We start from the raw sequence: 19961 nt of genomic DNA, 5'->3' as shown, positions 1-19961 counted from the left end.
GAGTTTGCAGAGATGCTAAAGCACTTTCTCCTCTATGTTCTCTTTTTTATTCAGTCTATACTGACATATGCTACAATTATATTTTTATGCAACAAAGCTCATTGGAATTTCTCATTTCTGCCTTTACTGTATAATCAGCAGGTCGCTGTAGCACAAACATCCAACCGTCAGCCTGGGGGAGGGTCAGAAGGCTGCTCCTTCCCGTTAAATGTGGAGCTTCCCTGTTTCCATTTTATGGACAGTTATAATTGGAGGGCGCTCTGGAGTTTATGTCAGGATTTGCATGAGGTTGAACATGGAGGAAATACTAATTATTTCCAAGTAATTTGGAGGAAAAACATCAGTGTGCCTCTCCTCCCCATTCTCCATCTGGAGACAGTGCTTCCACATATGTGATACCATGTAATTCCTGTTTCTCTTTGTCTCCTTGTGGAGACTTTTTCACTAAAGGAGGCAACTGTGCAGCCTGGACCTTTATACTCGTGACCACACTTGAATCTCAAGCGGTTTCCAGTGCTGGCCATGCTGGGAAAGGCTGACAGAGCCTCTCTTGCTCTCCTCATTTGGTTGTTGCACATCCTGATAGATTCCTGGCTGTAGATGAATCAATCTAATCAAATGTTGGAGCTGTTGGGAGCTCCCAGCCAGCAGCCTGCATCCCTGTTGGGGATGAGGAAAGGAGATGGGAAGAGGATTTTACTGCTGATTGCCTTTGGAGAGGGGCTGGAGAAGGCATCTCAGGGAAGACATAGCAGGAGCTCACAGGGATTGTCCTTGAGCAAAGGGAGTGCAGACTCATGAGATCTGTACTTGGAGAAAAGTGAGAGAGATTTGGACTCCAAAGAGAGATGTAACTTGGGAAGGGAGACAATAAAAAAATAAGGCAGAATTAGTTGAGAGAAGTGGAAAAGAAGGGAGGGAAGGTCACGTTCTGGACCTGCATCCAAGCAAAACCCTTGGGAATTACTCACCTTCCCTATCCTGGAGCAGGGAAGTAAAAGACACTGAGAGGAGAGGCAGGAGAGCAGAAATGCAAGTGTGTGAAAGGATGAATGGCAATAGGATTAAAAAGGTAAACGGGCAGTTAGGAAAGCTCTGCTGCTGAAGGGTAAAACTGAATTAGCCTAGAAATTCCCACCTTTCCAACGAGTTCCTGGAAGATTAAAACATGTTCATCTATCAGCCTTTAATCCCCCTTCCATAAGGGAAGGGAAACCTTAGGCCTGTTGTATCCAGCTGCAGTTCTGCCGCTCACTTGGCCTGGGCAGCACAGGTTTGTAGTGGCTGTACTGGTTTGTTCTGAGCACACACCTTCCCTTACCTGGCTGGGGGCCCATTGATTTCAGTGAGGGACGAGGTCTTCAAAGAGTCTGAATGGCTTTCCTTGGTTTTGTGCTCACACCACAGGGGCAATGGGACAGACCAGGCAGCTCCAGTTTAGCTCAGAGTCTGTTTTACCCTCTGCATCTCCTGCAGCTGTTGCAGTGTCACAGCAAAAAGGAGAGCAGGAGAATCTGCTACACAACAAAACACTGTTTGCTTTAACATTTTACAAGGCATTGAAAAAAGTCTTCTTAATAATGACAGATACTGTGAATAACAGCAATAAAGAAATAAATACACTTTACCTACTATCATCTTAAAATTGTCAATAAGTACTATATAATGCTACAGTTCATCATCATGTGCAGAAGATAATAACATAGAGTTAGATAAATATCTGTGGAGATGAAATGGTCATAAAGGTCTGTGTGAGTGTAATTGCCACACTTTTGTTCCTTACCTGTTTTCCAAGAGTGGCACTGCGCTAAATCTCTGGGAAATTGGCAGCACTGTTAATAACTGCAGGATGCTTTGTGCTCACTGAAATGACTGGATCTGTCATGGAAATGTGTGTTTTACAAACTGGAAAGGAATAATAGCAGATGCACAGTTAGAAGCTGAGAATGCAGTGTTTCAGAATTCAGTGGCTTACGGGAAAAGTGAACATGCTGGTTTAGCTTTGTTTTCCATATTGCCCTTAAATCTAAAGATTGAATCATAACAGAATAAATCTCACATTTATTAGAACTATATGGGCAGATTTACTCTCCTGTTGTTGTGTTCGTACCTGTATCTCTTATCTCCAGTTTAGTGCATTTTGGGTGGCTTTTCATATTTGTCTGTGCTACATAAATATGATCACTGTTTCAAAACAAAGAGAACAGCCTAAAAAACTTTGCAGCATTATACCTTAAGAAAAGGAAATTGTGGGAAAAAGTGTAGGTGCATGTACTAAGTTCATCTGTTAAGCAGGCTGTCTTCTGTTTAATATTTTGTGAAATTGCTTCCATTAATTCTACAGGTGACAGCCATATTACCCTATCCCAACCCAAATAATTATAGTACATATTAAAGTTCAGTGGATATTATAATACGAATCTCCCCAGATAGGCAGAAAGCAATGTAAATTAAACAAGAAACATAACTAGGGCTTAGCAGCTCATTTTGTAATTTAATTGAACAATGTATCTGGTTGTTAATGGTGCTATGGACACATTAGATTGATATGTTGCAAAGGAAAGATGTTTAAGTAGAAAGCTAATTCCTGCTGTGATTATTCTCATGTTCCAGAGGAGTCATTATTAGTATTCTTTGTATAAAATTCATTAGCGGTAGCTGCTTGATCTCCAAATAAATAAGTTGGTTAAATTGTTAGTAGAAAAAGGCTAATTATGTAAATAGATTAGGTCGTCAATATTTCATTTCCAGATGCTTTTCTCCCTGCTAGGTAATGCTTCATCTTCTATAAATATAGAATGATACAGTGCACTGTTGACTAAGAATTCATCCCGTGGAGCACAGAGCTCTCCTGCTCACTCCAGGGTCTGTGCAGCAGTGGAGACATGAGGAGCTTCACTGTTCCTCCTTGCATTTCATTTGCTGTAAGTGTTCCAGCCCTACTGCTCCCATTCTTTGCTGGCTCTTTCATTTGCAGCTGAGCCCCCTGAGAGCAGCAGGGCTCTCTCTCCCTGATGCTTCTCCAGACTGTTTCCCTCTTTGTCCCAAACTACTCTCACTTTGGGTCTTATATGAACTCCTCAACTCGGATTTGCAACCAGCAACTGTGTTGGTGCCTGCTGGAATTAAATCACCAGCCAGGCCCTTTGCTGTGTTCATTTATTTTTAGTAAAACATGATAATCTCAAGCTGCAAAAGTAATACCCTTCTTATATACTGCCTGTGTTCATTGCAGTTTTGCCTGGCTTGCATCACACATTAATCTTTTATTACTGATCATTATATTAACTCTCACCTGCCAGCTGTGAAATGACCTGCAGAAAGACATTTAACAATTGCCTCCATCCACTGAGTTTACAGTATACACTTTAATCAATGCTCAGGCTTAAATTAATGCTGATAGGCAATTTCCAATGCCTGGCATCCATGTGATAAGGGAATTGGGCTTTTCTGGGCTTCTTTTTCTGTTTTTATTAATGGAAAAGGCCTATCTGTATTTCACGGTGGATCATGTAAACTGTGGTACTATCTCATTGCAGAATTTTGAAACCACTGAATTGTGTCAAGCACAGAATCAGTTGCTTTCTTCAGGACCTTAGGTGAGCTTTTCCAAGTAGAAAATAGTCTCTTAAATTGCTTGTGTAGGACAAGGAAGCAAACTTTTTGGCAGATCTCAGAATGTACCCAAGTAGGGAGATATTTTTAACAGTGCATGGAAGGTGCAATTTAAAACAACCCATATGAAGTGTTTGCAGGTTCCAATTTTATGTGCATCAAATATTAAAAATGCTGGCAATTTTTAAGAAGATTTTCCACTAAGGAGCATGAAAGTGATTTTTTTGAGATTTTATACTACTGAGCTACCCTGGAGTAGGAGAAGAAAAGCAAATTTAAGCTTTTAGTTACTCAGAACATACACAAAACACAAAGGGGTTTCTTTTCTCCTTGTTGATATAAAACTGGTGCAATGACAGCACTAAAACATTGCTGGAGAACATTTTGCTCAGTATTGCTAAATACACTTTCCCTTTTAACCCTCCTCTTCGCTGAAAGGGCCATGTGCTTTCAAGGGAGGTACACAGTCCTTCTGTGATAAAGAGAAGTCAAACAGGTGAGGAGTTCTATAGTAAAGTATTTTATTGCCTATCAGAGTCTTACGATTGATGAACGCAATTGTCAGGGTCCAGGAAAGAAGAACACACTTTTAAATGAAGGTAATATTAACTAATGCAAATTTAGCAGGATATAATTGGGCATGGATGAATGCAGTTTCTCTTAGCAGCAATTTGCAAGCCCAGGATATCCCATCACTCCGGTGATACCATCAGTTCGCAGTACATTACTTAAATAAATGAGCAATGATTTTGTATTTAATTCATTAACAAAAAGGTTCCTGTGTAAAAGCCATGTCCTGATGAGATTGTGCCTGTGACTGGATCCTATTTCCCCCATCCCATGGCAGGTGTCAGGAGGAGTGTCCCATCGGCACCTATGGCTTCCAGTGCACACAGACCTGCGACTGCCAGAACGGGGCCAAGTGCTACCACGTCAACGGAGCCTGCATATGTGACCCTGGATTCAAAGGCATTCACTGCCAGGAAAGAATGTGTCCAGAAGGGTTTTATAGCCTCAAATGCAACAAGAGATGCCCTTGCAATATTACCAACACCCTCAGGTAGGTACATCATGTAATATTCTAGTGCAGGGACTGGTCAAATTAAAGCATTGGGAAAAAAATCAGTTTAACTACAGCTACTACCTTTTCTCTGTAGTTTTTAAGTACAATCACAGCGTGTTTCTCTGGATTGCAAAACTTTGATTTAAATGACCTCAGGTTTGGAACCATAAGCCTCAATGCAGCCAGATACTAAGCACATATCTGTTAACAACTCCGGTTACACCTGAAACAGCCTGACTTAAAGCTTTATCCTGTAAGTCTTCTAGGCATAAGAACCACCAGATGATGCCCATATGTGTGGATAATAACCCACTGAAGTTTAAAAAATAGATACATGTTTACGGAAGTCCATGACTTTGCCTCTTTTTATGACATGGGTTTTCTTATTAGATCTATAGACAGCAAGGGGACTTTCAACATGAAACCTAATTTGCTTCAGCTGATGTCTCGTGGCAAATTACCTTGTTGGAAACACTTGAGGCAGATGTATAAATAGACTGAAATCAATATCCCTGAGCCAGTCTGTGGAACTATAACATGGTCGACATTGTCAAAACAGACTCCTCACGTGAGATTATTTTTGCTCTTCGTTCTCTATGTGTATGTGGGAAATATTCAGGAAAATAAATATCAGGGAATTATACCTACAGTGGAATGAGCCTCGCTTAAAAGGTCAGGGTTTGATGTTTTATTCCCTTTTTTGCTTTAAGATCTGATTCTTGAGGTTCTCTTTACTATGATACAGAGTCACAAACAGACTTGAGCACTTTGAATTTACTTTCCTGTTGCAGGTTTGAGTAAGTTTTCCAAACCTTGAAAAGAAGGAAGAATTTAAGATTCGTCCCTATTACCCTCTTTGTTACCTTTAGTAACTCCTTGCCTTGTTTACTGACTGCTGGAATTGCTGTTTGGAGAATCCTCACTCCCTGTCTTGCATTAAAGGAAGCCTGCACAGCCAAACCCCCTGGCCTGAGCTGTCTGATGTTCTGGGGCCACAATTCCTCACCTGCCCGCTGCTGAGCCGCTCAGCTTCCACTGGATTCCCTCCTTTTTCTGCCCATTTCTGTTCAGCAGGCAGAGCCAATTTAGGGTTATGTAGTCTTCAGGGAGAGGTGGAGATAATTGATGCCCAAGCAAACATGCCCTTGATACAGACATTCTTCAATTTCCAACCAGACGGGTGGGGACCTGACTGTCCTGCTGATGATGACAAACCTACCTTGCCATGTTGCTGCTGCTAAAATATAAACACACTCAATTATGTATGCAAGAAATAGCACCTCATTTGTGTGCACACACAGACACACACAAACACTTCAGGCAAATCTGTCTGTGCACTTGAGATAGACCCTATTTGTCTCAGTCTTGGAAATAAACAGGTGATTTTCCTTGTGAATTCAGCTCTGAGTTGTGAGGCTTTGCTTAACTGAAAGTGAGAGCTCACAATGGATTATTTAAAAACTTGTAATTGTGGTGATACAACTCCTGTGCAGCAAGAGAGCTCCAGCACAACTGGGTTTGACAGCCAGCATCCAAACAGTTTGAGGCTCCCAGGGAGCTCTGTACAAGAGGCTCCCATCGCTTCTGATGATGTTGTGTATCATGAAATCATTGCAAAAAATACCATCCCTGAGGCATGAGCAGCACATTATACACGAAAGATTAGTGCTGCGTTGTACTGAGGATGGGGGCTGCCTCAGGAATTACTGCAGAGTGAGCTGAGGGATAAATTCCTATGTGTCACTCCTGCCAGCGAGTGTGGCTCCAGCCTGTGGTAAATCCAAGCTGAATTGCTCCTCAGTGTAAACTCTTCAGGTGTACAGGAGGGTGAGAATATGCTCGTGCTCAGCAGCTGACACATGTGTCTTCACCCCCCCGAGCCTGCAGAAACCTGTTTTTTGTGTGCCTGTATTCCAGAAAGGTGGAAATTGAGTGGAGGGACTGCAGGCCACAGGCAAGGCTGAGCTTGGCTGCTGTTTCTCAGCTCCATGCTCAATTCATTAAGAGTCTTTTAGGTGGAGTAAGACTGTGGGTTTGAGGGTGCAAGAATTCACCCTGTGTTACTCAGAACTACCTGTGAGGTGCTCTGAGAGTTTGCCAGAGGATCTTTTCTGAAAAGACGGGCTTGTATCATCCAGCTGTGAGGAAAGAAGAGGTCTCAGAGAGGTTTGAGAGAGCTCAGAAAGGGGGAGGATTGAATCCTCTCCCAGCTCTTTTCTGGGCGTGTGGTCATTCCCACACACCCTGCCTGTGCCTGGTTGCTGTCTGATGAGAACATTTTATTCCTTCTCTCTCAACACTGCTCCGTCAGCTTCCCTTGCAGCATCCTCTGCTGAGATGGTATCTCTGGTTCCTTAATAAATGAGTCTGGTCTTTCTATTGATAAAATCTCCCTTTTTCCTACATCTTATCGCTGCTGTTATGGAACAAAGAGATATCAGCAAGCTGTAGATGGGTAAATGTTCTTTCATTCATCCATGGGATTTCAGCTCTCCAGTTTTCCACCAGCTCTGCAGAGTGCTGTCAATTGCTGAGCCAAGGAGCATCAGAGCTGATGGAAAATGACCTTTTCCAAAGGCACTCTGTATTCTGAACAAATCTTTGTGGTGATTGTTTAAGCAGTCCCATACAGTGCACTTCTCTTCCCACCCACCTCTTCCCATTCCTCCCTGAGTGTTTGTCCTTGCTGAAACAGGCCTCTTCCAAAGTGACTCGTTTACCCACAGCCATCTATTTTCCCCAGGAGCAGTTTAAGCTCTTGTGGTCCCCAAGTTGTAGGATAATTATATAAACACTTGTAGAAGGGAACCTGTCCCAGGTTTTGTCTCATTTGATCTGGTTATTGGAGAGTTGACTGGAACAGAAAGTTCTGAGGGCTTTGAGGAGTAGCTGAGGAGGAACAGCAGGAAACACACAATCAGCTTTTCCACTTCCATAGATCTATCTATTTTAATGTCTGAAGAGATTGGTGTGATCATCTAGTCTAACCTCCAGCATGGTAATGACTGAAGGACACCATCCAATAATTTCTGCATCAAAGCACACTGAAAGGCACTTTGTACAGGACTTTGAGCAACCCCACAATTAGGTGATTTAGAATGTGGTGGTGACTTGGACTGTCCTTCCACAGGAAAGGGTACACCTGTAAAAATCTCCCTTCTGCAAAAAGCCCATGTTGAGACAGCCTACAGTGGCTGGAAAGGAATAATGCTGGCTTGTTTTTTCTGTCAGGCAGGGAGGGAAATGAACAGCTGGAATAGTCCTGGCCACCCACCCTTCCTGAGCAATGGGGGGAAGGCAGCCTGGGGAGCCATATGCCCTTGGTAATGTCTTTCCTAGGTCAGAGACGTGAGAAGGGAAGGAAGACACTGGGACAAAGTCAAATGGAATGGACAGATCTCCAGAGGCTCCAGTTACTGCCTCAACACCGGCAAGTTGGGGAGGACCAAACCCCATGGAGCTTTCAGGAAGTTCTGCCTTGATCTGACTCAGTAATGTGCTGGACAAGGCCGGCTTTGAAGACGTGCTGAACTGAAGCAGTGGCCCTGCAGTCTCACTGTGGCCACTGCTTTAAAGAAAGAGGCATTTCAGCAAAGGAGACTGAATGTAGTGTGGACACCATAAAACAGGATGTTTTAACCTAATCCTAATAAGGATTAGGCTGTTGTTAATGAAAATGAGATGACTGGTGCTGCTGTACAAACAGAAAGTCAGGAAATTCAACGAGAAGGTGTTGCTTTGACTGAAAGATGTGTGGAGAACAAATTCAGAATTTGGAACAGGATGTGCTGTCTAAAACATTTCTTTTTCAAATTTGCCTTGAGAAATTTACCTGGTTTCCTCAGATTTCCTCATAATTAGATGCTTAAAAAATTTAAAGGTCAAAAATGCCTTTATGCTTTTCAGTTCAGCTAATAAAATTTTTAAAAATTAACCTTTTATTGCTGTTAATGTGGCTCAAAAGCCAGGGATTGTACAGTAGCTTTCAAAGTGCAGCAGGAGCCCTGGAACCCTTTCCTTTTCAGCGCTGTTATGTGCTGTGGACAGCTCTGTTCCACCTCTGCTTGGCCTGGAGCCACAGGAACACTTGGCTGCCTGCGTTCACTCCTGGTTTCTACCCTGCTTCTTCCTGTGATGCAGGAGAGTTGAAGAAATAAAAGTTGTTAAGATTCAATGCAAACTGCAAAGCATAACACTGCCAAAGTCTTTGGAGAGTGAAAGGTTCCCTTGCTGCTCCCAGCAAGGGTTGGAAAACAGATGGTGGTGGGTTTGCCTTTGGGTTCCATTTGGAACCCTACCTTCTCTCTTCCATCCTTTCAGTGATCCTTCTGCAGAGGAATTGTTTGTGCTCATTCATTTCAGTTTATTGGGGGCTGGAGAAGTGCTTCACATGCACTGTGACCCCTGCTGGCAAAATCTTACATGGACATACACAACAGGAAGGTGCGTTCAGAACAGGAGGGGAGGAATTATACAGGTATTTATACAAATTTCTAGCTGTATTTGCTATTCAAGCTTTATTCTACCTCAAACTTTTCAACATCAGTCCAAATATCATGTAACTCACTGGGCGGTCTGGGTGCATGGATGTTTGGATGGGTGATAGATGAATTTCCAGGCTCTGTTAGATATCTAACTATGTAATTTGACCAGAATGTAGTCGTACAAAATGCCAGCAGAAGAGAAACCTTCCTAACACACACATATATCCACACATGCACTATTTCTGCATCATGAGCTGCAATATATTTTGCATGTAACTCTGCTCACTTTAATTACTGGAATAGTTCGTACAAACCAGAGAGAAAAAAGAATTAATATAAAAATTTTGTACTGTTTAGTGATATCAGCTGCAGATCTTGAAAGGGTTTCCAAAGAAAGAAAGGCATCATTTTAGAAATGGGAAAAATGAAGGCAGAAGAATCAGTTAGGTGGCCAAGATTCCCTGGCAGGATTGGAAGAGAACAGCTGCCTTCTGCAGTTTGGGAAACCATCTAAATCTCAACCCTCCTCAAGTTAATGCTGCATCAGGCACCTTGATTGTCAAACAAGTGCTTTTGAGTTAGGAGAAAAACAAAACCCTGATCTGCTCAGGCTGATAACAAAATTATCCTTTCTTCAATGGGAAGATTATATGGATGGAGGGACACAAACATCTGCATCAGATTTTCCTGGCTCACAGTCCCATGAAGCATGGGCAAGGCTTTATTGGGGTAGAATATGCTCTCAGACTTCTTCTGGCCCTTGTTTTGGGTCCAAGTTCCCTGTCTTCAGGGAGGAGAAAGGAAAGCCTGTTTGGTTTTGATTCTTGTTTTAGTGCGTGTCAGGATGAGTTTTAGTCCTTAATCCATAGCTTGTATCCCACGTAAAAAAAGCTGTCCCTGCTGATGAAGGAGCCAACCTCGGAGTAAAAATTCTTAGTGAGTGTAGTATTTTCTGCTGAATTGTCATAGACTGATTCAAATTGCCCTGGTCATACATTACCTTTGAAAGATTTAATTTAGCTAACAGATGCAGTTCTCATGGAAGCACATGATACCTGTAGTAGTAGTGGAAACAGAGAAACACAAAATTCAGTTCAAAATCCCTCTTTAATGTTGAGCTTTCTGCTGCTGTTAGGTAATGATTAATAGACACAGGGGGGAAACCCGAGCTTTTATTATTTTCATCTAAATGTTAAGAGGGGCTTTGTGAAAAACCATAATTTCAGGGACTGCTTTGTCAGAAGAATTTCATGGATGGTAGTTTGTTAGGCTGATGAATCGTTTTAATTAGTCAGTAAAACACTATTTATGATTAAACATTTGACACTTAGAAAATTTGATCCTTTTTATTTGCAACACTATATGACCAACCTCTCCTACCAGTAATTGCCTGAAACGTACTTGGAAATTACGTTTTATGAGGTTACCTTGAAAATTAACATATACAATATTAATTTTATAGGTGTAAAGAAACCTATTCAGTCATGTCTACAATCTTAAACTGTAGCAATAAATAATCATAAAGGAAAAGAAATTGTTCCTGTGATGCAAAAAAACCAGGAGACAGGCCCAGAGAGAGATCCCACCTTGCAGAAGTCTATTCTTCTTGTTCTGAGAGTAAAGACAACTAGATTTCTGGCAATATTATTTCTCATCTCTCTCACTGAGGACTGAACAGTGCCATTACTGTGCAGTGCTGTGGTGCAGAGGCCCCAGAGCATCTTGAACTCTCAGGTGCAGCCTCACACTCCCAGCTGGCCTTAGACAACATCCCCCAGAAACCTCCATCCCTTCAAACCAGGAGTTAACACATCTTCAGCCTTCCCCTCCTCTCCCAGTCCCAGCCGCAGCCTCCTGCTGTGGGAAGGTGGTGCCCTAAGGAAACCTCAAGGAGGAAAAATGCCAAATAAAGATAAACTGTTTCATGCAGGAGGAACAGAGGGGTGAGTGTTCCACCTACAGATGGAGAAGTACCAGGCATTGTCCAGTGTTCTGGGCTCGATTCTCCTTTCTCCTTTTCTCTCCATGTGCTCTCACTACAGTGTTGAATTGGCTGAATAGAAATGAAAGCCAGAGGATTAATGTTGTTCATTATCCAGCAAAAAGGAACTTGACTCATTTCCCTGCACAGCTGTGACTTAGTCCCAAGGCTCCTGTTAACTCCTGTCCTGAGTAAATCCCAAGGCTTCAGGTACTGATCAGTTCTGGTCACCACGGCTGAATATTCCCTGCAAAATTCTTCTTCCAAGGAGAGTTTTCCCTTCCAAAGCACTTTCCTTTCTACCTGTGCCTACAGGAAAGTTCTGCTGAGGTGGCACTTGCTTTTAAAACACAAATGGCAGTGCGATGGGATGGGATGGGATGGGATGGGATGGGATGGGATGGGATGGGATAGAATAGAATAGAATAGAATAGAATAGAATAGAATAGAATAGAATAGAATAGGAATGTTGTGCCCCAGAACTAAGGTTCATCTTCACAGCTCTCTTGATTGCATTCCTCCACCCACTGGAATTTCTCCTATCCCTGAACATTCTTAGCTGGCTGTATTACAGCCAAATAGTACAGCACATACCTGCCCTATAGCTGTAAGGATTAATGGTGTGGTTGATGTCAGTAATCCAAGTCACATTGACTTGAAAATGGAAGAGCGTAGACTTCAAGGTGTAAACTACCCAGTGCTGTGGCAGTTCCCAGATGGTAAGAAATGCTGTGCTATTTAGCACCAGATTCCCTATTCACCACCCAAGTTATACAGCTGCTCATGTCCACAATCCTAAAGAGTTTCCAGGCTTGTGCTGTTCTTGGTGTGACATGTGAAATGTTCTGGGCTGTATTTTTCCTTCCTGCCCACATTTCATTAACATCTGTCTCTTCGTTAGTTGCCATCCTCTGTCTGGGGAGTGCAGCTGCAAGGCTGGCTGGGCTGGGCTCTACTGCAATGAGACGTGTCCCGTGGGCTACTACGGCGAGGGCTGCCAGGTGCCCTGTCCCTGCCACAATGGGGCCGACTGCGACAGCATCACTGGCAGCTGCACCTGCGCCCCAGGGTTCATGGTGAGTGGGGCTGGCCATGGGGAGGGGGTTCATAAAATGGCTGCAAAAATAAAAGAGGTTTTTAACCTTGTTTGAAATAATATTTGCATAAAAGCAGCTAAATGCAGGTGATTTTCACCCATTTTGTGCTAAGTCCACATCACTGTCCTTTGAGCGGTGTCAATGTATGGCTGCTGGTTATTTACTTAACATCACTGTTCAAAGTTTATTACTATTATAAAGATAAAGGTATGGTTTCCCATAGTATATTCTGAGTCAAGACATAACAGAAGAGGTGTCAGATTATTGTCTGCCTGGAAGAGCAGAGAAAGAATTCTCATGGCCTTTCAGCATGTTCCTTGTCAGTCACACTGTGATTTTAATAGATGAAGATATTTTAAAATGTTACAAATGATAGAGCAATTTATGTCTTTTCTGAGCCTGTGTGGCAGGTGTCTTTTACCTGAGCATCAGAAAGAGTTTCAAACATTCTGAGGTAAACAAGCATGACATTTTATAGGTGAGATATAAAATGGCTGAAGAAACCAGCGAAGATGAAAACATCAAGAATTCAGAGTTAAAAATTGCCAAGCTGCAACAGAAAGTATTGGGACATGGATCCTGGTGTCCAGTCCTGCTAGGGCTGGGCAGAATGGAATTCTTGCAAGCAAGTTCCCTGCTTATCTATATATGAAGCCACTCCTCTTCAGGAACACACCGTGGAGGAGAAGTGCAGGCTGTGTTTAAGAAATGATACTTCCTAAAGGAAGAAAAATACTTTAAAGAGAGAATTCCACCAAACTTCATGAGCAGTTGGCTTTCTGTGTCTTTCATTTTACATGATCTGTCCCCACAGGCCTATCTATGTTTTCTATACTATTGTAACAACTATGAGTTATAATACTAAGTTTACTAGAAATCAAGGGACAGGCTGCACAGCTGTGACAGATCTATAGTGTGGAGGTCCTGTATGAGATTAGTGAGATGCCAAAGACTTTTTAGCCTCCTTTCTTTCTAGTTCCACACCTGAGCTTGTGATCCCCAACTAGCATCTGCAGGGCTGTGCAGCTGGAGTTATGGCTTAAAGACACCTTTGTTCTCTGCCTCGTGTCAGCAGCTGAACCTGAAAGTTGGAGCTTCCACTGATTTCCAAGGGTTGTTTCAATGCCAGATATTGCCAGATTTATTTAGGTGTGAGGGGCTGTACTCAAACGCATGCGTACAAGATAACAGTACTTAGAGATGGGGGAAAAAAAAGAAGAAAAGGTCTTTGAGGTTTGATTCCCAAGTCCACAAACAGAAAACAAGAATTTATCTTCTCTATACAGTACTTGATGCACAAGTGGAGGAAGGATGAAGGCAGCAACATGTCAGTAACAACTACAAAATAAAAAGATGCCAAGATCCTCCTTCTTAACAGGAATGCTGTCCAAATTTGCAGCACAAAAGCATTTAGGGACCCTTTACTGTACACATTTTTAAAAAGCATACATTGTCCAATATACATTGCCCCAAGGCAGCATTAGTGCAGGCAGAAAGCCTGGGAAGTTCCTATTGCATTGCTTCAAAATAATATTTAATTTCATAATAAAGAGCTTTCTTGCATTGACATTTAAACAGCTTGGTTATTGAGGATAGCTCTATAATCACTGAAGCATATTTAGGCATTAGTATCATTGCTCTCACATAATATACTATAATCTCTGGCAATTAGTCCATGAGGGGAAGTAAAGCCTTGAAATTGCTAATTTATTGCCTCTGAAGCATATTTGTCATTCGTGTGCATGCCAGATGAACTGCAATGGTTCTTTCAAGTGCTGCAGAACACAGGCTGTGCTGAAAAGTTGCTGGGAACCTTTTCCTCCCACCCCAGGGTGGTGTCCTGCTGGGATGCTGCGGGCAGGGAGGAGGTGAGCTGGAAAAGGCTGTGGGGCCAGAACCAGGCTGGAAGTGCCTTATCCCAATGACACACTCCAAGCCAGGCTTTCCCTTCAGATATTCCTGCCTGGCTCTTGCTGAGGCAGCAGGGGAGCTTTGCCTGGGGATAGAGTTTTGCCCTTGAATTGGGCGAGTCTGCGAGCACCTGTTCCGAGTTCAGGATGTGTCCTCTGGCAGAGCTGGCAGTGGAGTGGTGCTAATGCAGAGCTGGGCAGAGCTAATTATTCACAAAAGCCATAATGAATCCCTCTTGCTTTTTCAAGCATGAGGCTTGGCTGAGGCAGCCACACGGGCAGGAATTTTGCCATATAATTGTAAAGAATAAAACCAGGAGCAACATCTTATATTTTACAGCAATGTTTGATCTACACAAGATCCTAGGGCAGAGCAGGCTGAGGGGCTTCTAAGACAGGGAGAAGGAAGAGAATATGCTGGGAGATGGGATATAACTGCAGAATTTTATCTGCAAAGGCAGAGAGGTTGGACCCACAGGACTTTGGGATTACTGGCCACCCAGAATATGCAGTGCCCAACGTAGGACAGTGTTTTCCTGACAAAGCACTCCTCCAGCCCACTCCTCCAGCACAGATGGTGGGTTTTTAGCTCACCCTGCCTGTGTCAGGGCAGCTGGGCTGGGTTTCAGGATGAATCATCTGCTCTCGCAGCCAAAACAGGGACATTTTGTTGGGATGCAGAACAAGCCATTAAACACACAAAGCATCTGGTCACCTTTATTAAATGTATTAAGTGAAAAGGCAGCCATCCCATAGGCTGCCATGTACGTGAGCAGAGCACTTAATTTTTGGAAATTTAAGAAGATTTAAGTTGTAAAATAAAAATGTATATGGTAGCTTAAAGAAAATACATTATTTATTAGCTGTGACATTTCCAAAAATTAAAATGCCAAAGCTAAATAGTGGTGAGCTTGCAGTTTAGGGTAGAATTTCAAAACATTTTTTGTCTTATTTTTTCAATGAATATTTTGGGTCAGACTCAAGAGCCAGATTTGCACGTGTCTGGCTCTAAACCCAAATGACAATGTTGTAAAGCTGTTACTGGGTACCAGTACAGAGTATTTGTATGAGGTGCTGCTGTGACTGTGCTCACACGAAGGGATGGGTCTGTTTTACCTCTGTGGGTTCTGAACCACAGTGCAGAACTGGGTGTGGATTTGACTGAGGGGTCCACAACCCAGACAGGCAGCATACAGGACAATAAAAACAGGATAATAGGAGCAGAGGAGACACAACCAAATCATCTTCCCCAAAATCACAGAGCTGCTCCCCATTGCTCCACAGGCCTGTTGGGAATGCTTTGCTTCCTGCATCCCACTTGTAAAGGAGGAAATGGCTGTATCAGTTTAACTCAGGTGATTGCAAGGAATCACCATTACAAGCATGCCAAGAGGGCATTTCCCTGCATCTGGGACTTTTAACATATTTGAGGGTTTCCCCGTAGCACTGATATGATGAATTGCCAGAATGCTCTTCTGAAGAATGGTTTTGTAAAGCTGTTCTGCTGCCATCTCGTTTGTGACCAGAAGGAACCTGGCAAACACATGCAGGGAGTGCACAGATTAGCCCTAAAAAGCACCCAGGGAGAATCTTGACTGGTAGAAATTGGATCCTCACTCCCACATGGAAATGGTTGCTGCTTGCAATAAATTACCTGGATGCTATTATGGGGATGGCGAGAGGGGTTGTACTAACTTGTACCTCCCTTCCTTCCAAATTCTGCTCCTACATGTTCTCCTACAAGTCCACTAAACTCAGGTGTGCAGGAGAGACGTAAAAGAAATCAGGACTTGCTGTGTCCTCTCTATCTTCTTTTGGTTTTGGTTCATTGAATTTTATTCCTGTAATTCAATAAATATGGTGGAGAAGGCCAGAGGATATGAATTAAATATGACAGGAGACCACAGGAATCCTGACCTTGTGTCTCACAAGAAAATCTTGAAACCAACCCCCTGCACATACCTATCAGCATTTTAGCTGCTGAAATCATTATAAATGCTATTGAAATACAACTAAGTTCACCTTCTCCATTGCACAGCTAATTGCAGCTTCCCTGAAACCAGTGGCTATCTAGAGACCTCATCCCAGGCTATGCCTTTGTTTCTTTATGGATGCTTTGTTTTCTTCTTTTGAAAAATGAGTTTAACTTCAAATGCTTTCATTCTGTGTGTTGTGGCAAGGAGAGACGTAGTTAAAACATTTCTCAGCCCAAGACACTCCGAGAAAACTTTTAACACTTCTCTGTGGAATGTGCGGTCAGCTTTTACTTCGGCAGGCACTTAGGTCTATATTTCACATCCAGATGACAGAACTTATATTACTTTAAAGAATTCATCTATTTATGCTGCTATTTTTTGAAGACCTGTCTGCTTTTATTGAACCCTGCGTGCTGGCAAGCAGAGCAAGCACTTCATCACCAAAATGAAAGAATCCATTTTGACATTTCTCTATTCACTGTATTGGTAGATCCCACACAAGCCAATCACATTCAGCAAAGCATGGAAACTACAGCAGTGGTGATCTCTTACTAGAAGATTTTTCAGCTTTTGGAATGACTCTTGGATTCCCTAAAGCTTCGCAAGATTTATCCCAGTACTGTTCATCTGTAGCTATTTGCATCTCCTGTTGGCATTGCATCAAAATTGCATTTTAAAAGCACAATTAATGCCTTTCAAATATATCCTGATAGAGGTGCTTATGTGTATGGATCTCTGGCTGGGCTCAGTGGGAATCTGGGCACTTAAGTGCTGAAACACAGGCTTCATTTCGATCTGTAAGTCCATAATTTTGTCTGGCATGCCTGAATTTCTCAACATAATGCTTTCTCTACCACAGGGTTAAAAATTGCTCCCAGAGTTTACATCAGAGTAAAACTTTACAACCTACCTGCACATTGAGTAAGAATCAGCCCTTGTAACACACAAAGAACAGTAGCTCGAGCACTTAGTAAAAATAAGTATAAATTATAGTGCTCTAAAGCTATTCAAATGCACAGCAAATGCACACCAAATTTTGTAATGGATAATCTCTTGGTCAGTACAAACACCCACACACAGACTCAGACCAGTCTTAGTCTGCTCTGTGCCTACTCAGTGAGTAAAATGACCAATTTACTTTTCCATAGAATGAGGAGGACCATGATTATGGTTTTTAGAGGTCATAAGGACTTAGAGGTCCAGTCCAGTATTCCAGCCATAACTGGTTTCCTTCTGGCACGTACCACATCTCTTGTTCCCTGAAAAAAACATACAGGAGAGAAAAAAACACTCTTTATATTAAGAAAAGTGGAAGCCTGTCCTCCTGTCCTACATCTTTAAAATTCTCTCTGTTGTCTAAAAGAAAAAAACAGAATAAATAGAGAGGAGCACCTTATCTTATCTTCAATTGAATTTTCCCTGAAGGACCCAAGTCCCAGGTAGGTCTGGAGAAATTTGAAGCATCGTTGCCTGTAGGTGTTTTCTAAACACACAAGGTACAAATTTATCCGAGTATTCCCTCTCTTCTACATATTAACTTTCATCTTTATTCTAAATGTATCATTCTTCACCACTGCAGAAAGAACCAGGGAAAAAATGAATGAGACTTCTTTGTGTTATAAGCCCGTGGTTCGGTAGTAAAATTATTTTCTAAATTTCACAAAATTCTTAATATAAAAAATGAACGTAAGGTTGAAGATAGTAGGTCTGGTTTGGGGGCTTTAACTCATTTAAATGATCCATTTCTCTTTGAGATAATTCCAAAAGTACTTCAGTGGAAGCTCATTGCAGAGCAACAGGGCATCTCATCAAAAGGTTTAAAAAGAAAAGACCAGGGGAAAAAATCTTCAATAGAGCCTGTGTCCTTTTATCCTTGATTTACCGAACATATCAGTTACCCCCCTTTGTTAAGAGCTCTTTTCATTTTTAGGTATAAAATAAATTCAACCATTTTATCAAGATGTTCTTGTTACCAGCCACCAGTATAAATTTTACTTGCTGTAGGTGGGGGAGAGGTTTTCTGGCACAGCAGTTGTCCAATTAACTGGAGTATCACAGGCAGCAGGAATGGTTTGCAGGGTCTCATTTCATGAATTACCTGGGTGCAGGGGGAAGATGCATTTTCTTCTCACTGGTTTCCCATTTGTGTCCATGACCCAATGTCTCAAACCCACGGAGAAGGGAGAGGAGCAGAGGCAGAGGGGATGAGGAGAGGCACCCTCACTGTGCAGGTGAGTCTGAGCGTGGGCTGCTGCTGGCAGGGCATGAATTATTCATTGATAATAAAAGTAAAACAAGTTGTCTTAGAAGCTGTGGAGCTACAAGAGTCTTGTTTGCCACAGATTTCTATCCTTAGTCCTCCAGCCTCTCCTGCCCAGCTGCAGTAATGCTTTCAGGTCTCCTTTGACACTTTACCGGGCAAGGGACGCTCAGGTGGGCTCATGGACCTCAGACTCACTTAATCTCTCTCTGCAAAACCAGGTTAAAAGTACCATGGATCACATTCCCTAAAAAAGGAAAGAGTTTTGCCTGAGCAAAGGCTGAGTATTAAGTCAAGACATAGAAGAAATTGATTCCCATTCTCCCAGCTTTTGAACTCTTTCCTGGTTATTGTTTTTTCCTTTGTTTCACCTCAGTTACCCAAAAGTTCTTAGTAGAGTTAATTTTAAGAAGTTTGGGAATATCCCACTGTAGCCCTGAATAATTCCTCAGCTACCCCTGAAGTAAAGAGACATAGACAGAGGAAAGGCCAAGCCAGCCCAGGAGGACTGTCCTGGTGATCCCAGAAGCAGCTCAAGAGAGGAAGTCCCTGCTTGGATACAGGGAACAGTGAGATGCAGCTGAAGAATCACCAAAAGATCTGGAAGATTCAAAGTGTTCAGAGCAGGTTTGAGAGGCTCATTTTGTCGAAGCCAGCAAGAAGGAAATGCAGTCTCTGATAACAGATATCAGTATCAGTTTTAGGTCTGGAGGTGATGTGAAAGGCAGAGATACGGAAAATTCAACTAAAATAACTTTAAAAAATGGAAGATGTAGCTGTGCCCTGGGAAACCATGATGGAAGTCAAAAATTACATTCACCTGGTGTTTAAAAAGTGGATAAAGATCAGTCTGTCACAACGACACAACTAGGCCCCCTACACTCACTATGGCTGCATCCCAGATCCCTCTTTTGGGGTTTTGGTCTCTGAGGAATGCACTCTCCTTTGAACTTGCATTTTCTTGGTGTCTTCTAGATAGAGACAAGTCTGAAAGCTCAGCGGATAGTTTTTTGAAGCTTACAAATTACTTCACAAGTGGATGTGGAACAAGAAGTGGATCTCAAGCAGGCAACAAAACCCTCTCTGTTCCATACAGCCCAAGAGTGAGCGGGGAAAATGTTTTTGAAATGAAGGAATTGATATTTTCCCATTGGACAGAACTTTTCCTGTCAGCTGGGCTGCAAGTTGGAAGGTCTGAGTTTATAAACAGAAATCAAAACACCTCACACCCAATGTTTTGGTACATTTTCCACATAAATAGAACTGATCGCAGATCATTTGCACTTATCAAGATTTTTGTGCAGTCATAGACCAGATGAAAACTGCCTCTGAATCACATCTTGATGTCCCTTTTTATTGTTGACATCTTGAGTTTTCTTACTCACTTCCCAATGCATACAAAAGAACATATTTGAGTGTATGCAATGGCTGTGCTTTGATTTTTCTGTTGTCCATTGGGGCTAATAACAGTCTATAAAATTTTTCATCCCAAAGCTACTCGGCGTGATCAGTACAGACTGTGAATGATCTTTCCTTGTCTGTGCAGCACCCTGCATGGAATGACTTGGTCTCAGT

At 42.3% G+C, this 19961-nt stretch overlaps 1 protein-coding gene across 14 annotated transcripts in view; it reads left to right on the top strand.

Moving 5' to 3' along the window:
- Window positions 1-19961, top strand: part of MEGF11 (multiple EGF like domains 11) — a 255625-nt gene that overhangs the window by 169697 nt on the left and 65967 nt on the right. For all 14 annotated transcript variants that reach the window (XR_004242750.1, XR_004242751.1, XR_004242752.1 and 11 more), the window contains 2 exons: window positions 4463-4675; window positions 12045-12219. Coding sequence is in view for 11 of the 14 variants with exons in the window: in XM_032122617.1 (XP_031978508.1) it covers window positions 4463-4675; window positions 12045-12219 (388 nt within the window). In the remaining 3 variants the exon portion in view is untranslated. The remainder of the gene's footprint in view (window positions 1-4462; window positions 4676-12044; window positions 12220-19961) is intronic.

This window comes from Corvus moneduloides, chromosome 13 (assembly GCF_009650955.1).
Source record: "Corvus moneduloides isolate bCorMon1 chromosome 13, bCorMon1.pri, whole genome shotgun sequence".
Classification (NCBI taxonomy): Eukaryota; Metazoa; Chordata; class Aves; order Passeriformes; family Corvidae; genus Corvus; species Corvus moneduloides.
This window is presented reverse-complemented; position numbering and strand designations above follow the sequence as displayed.